The 1,377-nt window shown below is 35.0% G+C and overlaps 1 protein-coding gene across 1 annotated transcript in view; it reads left to right on the plus strand.

Moving 5' to 3' along the window:
* Positions 1–1,377, plus strand: part of LOC105620431 (calcium/calmodulin-dependent 3',5'-cyclic nucleotide phosphodiesterase 1A-like) — a 223,536-nt gene that overhangs the window by 177,036 nt on the left and 45,123 nt on the right. Inside the window, exon 4 of the mRNA XM_012201924.1 lies at positions 652–859. Coding sequence (XP_012057314.1) covers positions 652–859 — 208 coding nt within the window. The remainder of the gene's footprint in view (positions 1–651; positions 860–1,377) is intronic.

The raw sequence follows: 1,377 nt of genomic DNA on the forward strand, positions 1-1,377 counted from the left end.
CGGACTAACGGACTAACCACAACACACACACACACACACACACACACACACACACACACACACACACACACACACACACACACACACACACACACACACACACACACACACACACACACACACACACACACACACACACACACACACACACACACACACACACACACACACACACACACACACACGTATATATTTGTGATATTTTCTAGAGTTCCTTGGATATCCTACGAATATCGTTTGTGGGATCTCATGCGAACACTTCAGTGGACAGGATGTCCTATTTAAAAAAATCAAGTTGATCTTGGTCTGACCTTGACAGCGCCAGTCAAGGTCAAACTGATAAGATCTGTAAATAAATCTTTTTATATCTTACAAGTTTTGTCTGTTTTGTTTTTTTCATAAACGTCATCCCGAATTTTTAAAGGATCCCGATTTTTTTGAATATTTTGTATTTGAATATTTTGTATATTACAATATATTATTATAGAATTAAAGATAATTAATTATATATAGAACTTTTTCCTGTTTTATTTTTTAAAATAGTCCGAGTCACTTTCTATAATATGTCGGATTCTATTAAGATTTTTTTTAATGATTCAATATATCTTTCCACATTCTATCGCATTAATGGAAGCGGTTATTTTATTTCAGAACAGGGCACCTTGACGATAGTACGTCGAAGTTCCAGCAAAAGCAAAAGCGGTGGAAATTTTGAAAATTCACCACCGCACAATCCTGATACTTCATGTCTATCGAGTCAATCCGTTGACCTTGAAGAGATTCTCGATAATATCGATCTCACGACGGATTCGCTTCCTGCCATTGACACACCCGATGCATGCGATAAAGCTGCCCTTAGGTATTCTATTATAATACAATGTAATGTTATGCTAATGTTAATAATTTTGCTAATATAATATTTTAGATCTAGGGGATTTATTAATATTGGACATAGATAATCCGTAATTTTCTGATCATTAATGCACAGCATATCTGGAGACATGGTAGTAGCGCTAAAACAAACGAAGCGCGAGACACTGCCATGCTTCTTTACGCAATTATAATTTATATATCAACGTTTCGTATTGAATAATCATTATTAGAATACATTTTTATAATATTTGAGCGCTAATATATCGCAATTATTAGCAATTATGATTTATAAATTATATATATTAGGTGTACAACTTTGCTTCCGCCGTTTTTTTTTCCGAAATTCGAGGCTTTATTGTAAAAAACTGGTTATACATTTATGGTTCAAAGTATTGTCCATCGCTGGCCACTACTTTCTCCCATCTTTCGGGTAGCGTACGAATCCCGCGTCGAAAAAACTGGTCTTCTTTTGAGTCTATCCACGAATCGATTCAATTTTTACTT

Source organism: Atta cephalotes (assembly GCF_000143395.1).
Source record: "Atta cephalotes unplaced genomic scaffold scaffold00026, whole genome shotgun sequence".
Classification (NCBI taxonomy): Eukaryota; Metazoa; Arthropoda; class Insecta; order Hymenoptera; family Formicidae; genus Atta; species Atta cephalotes.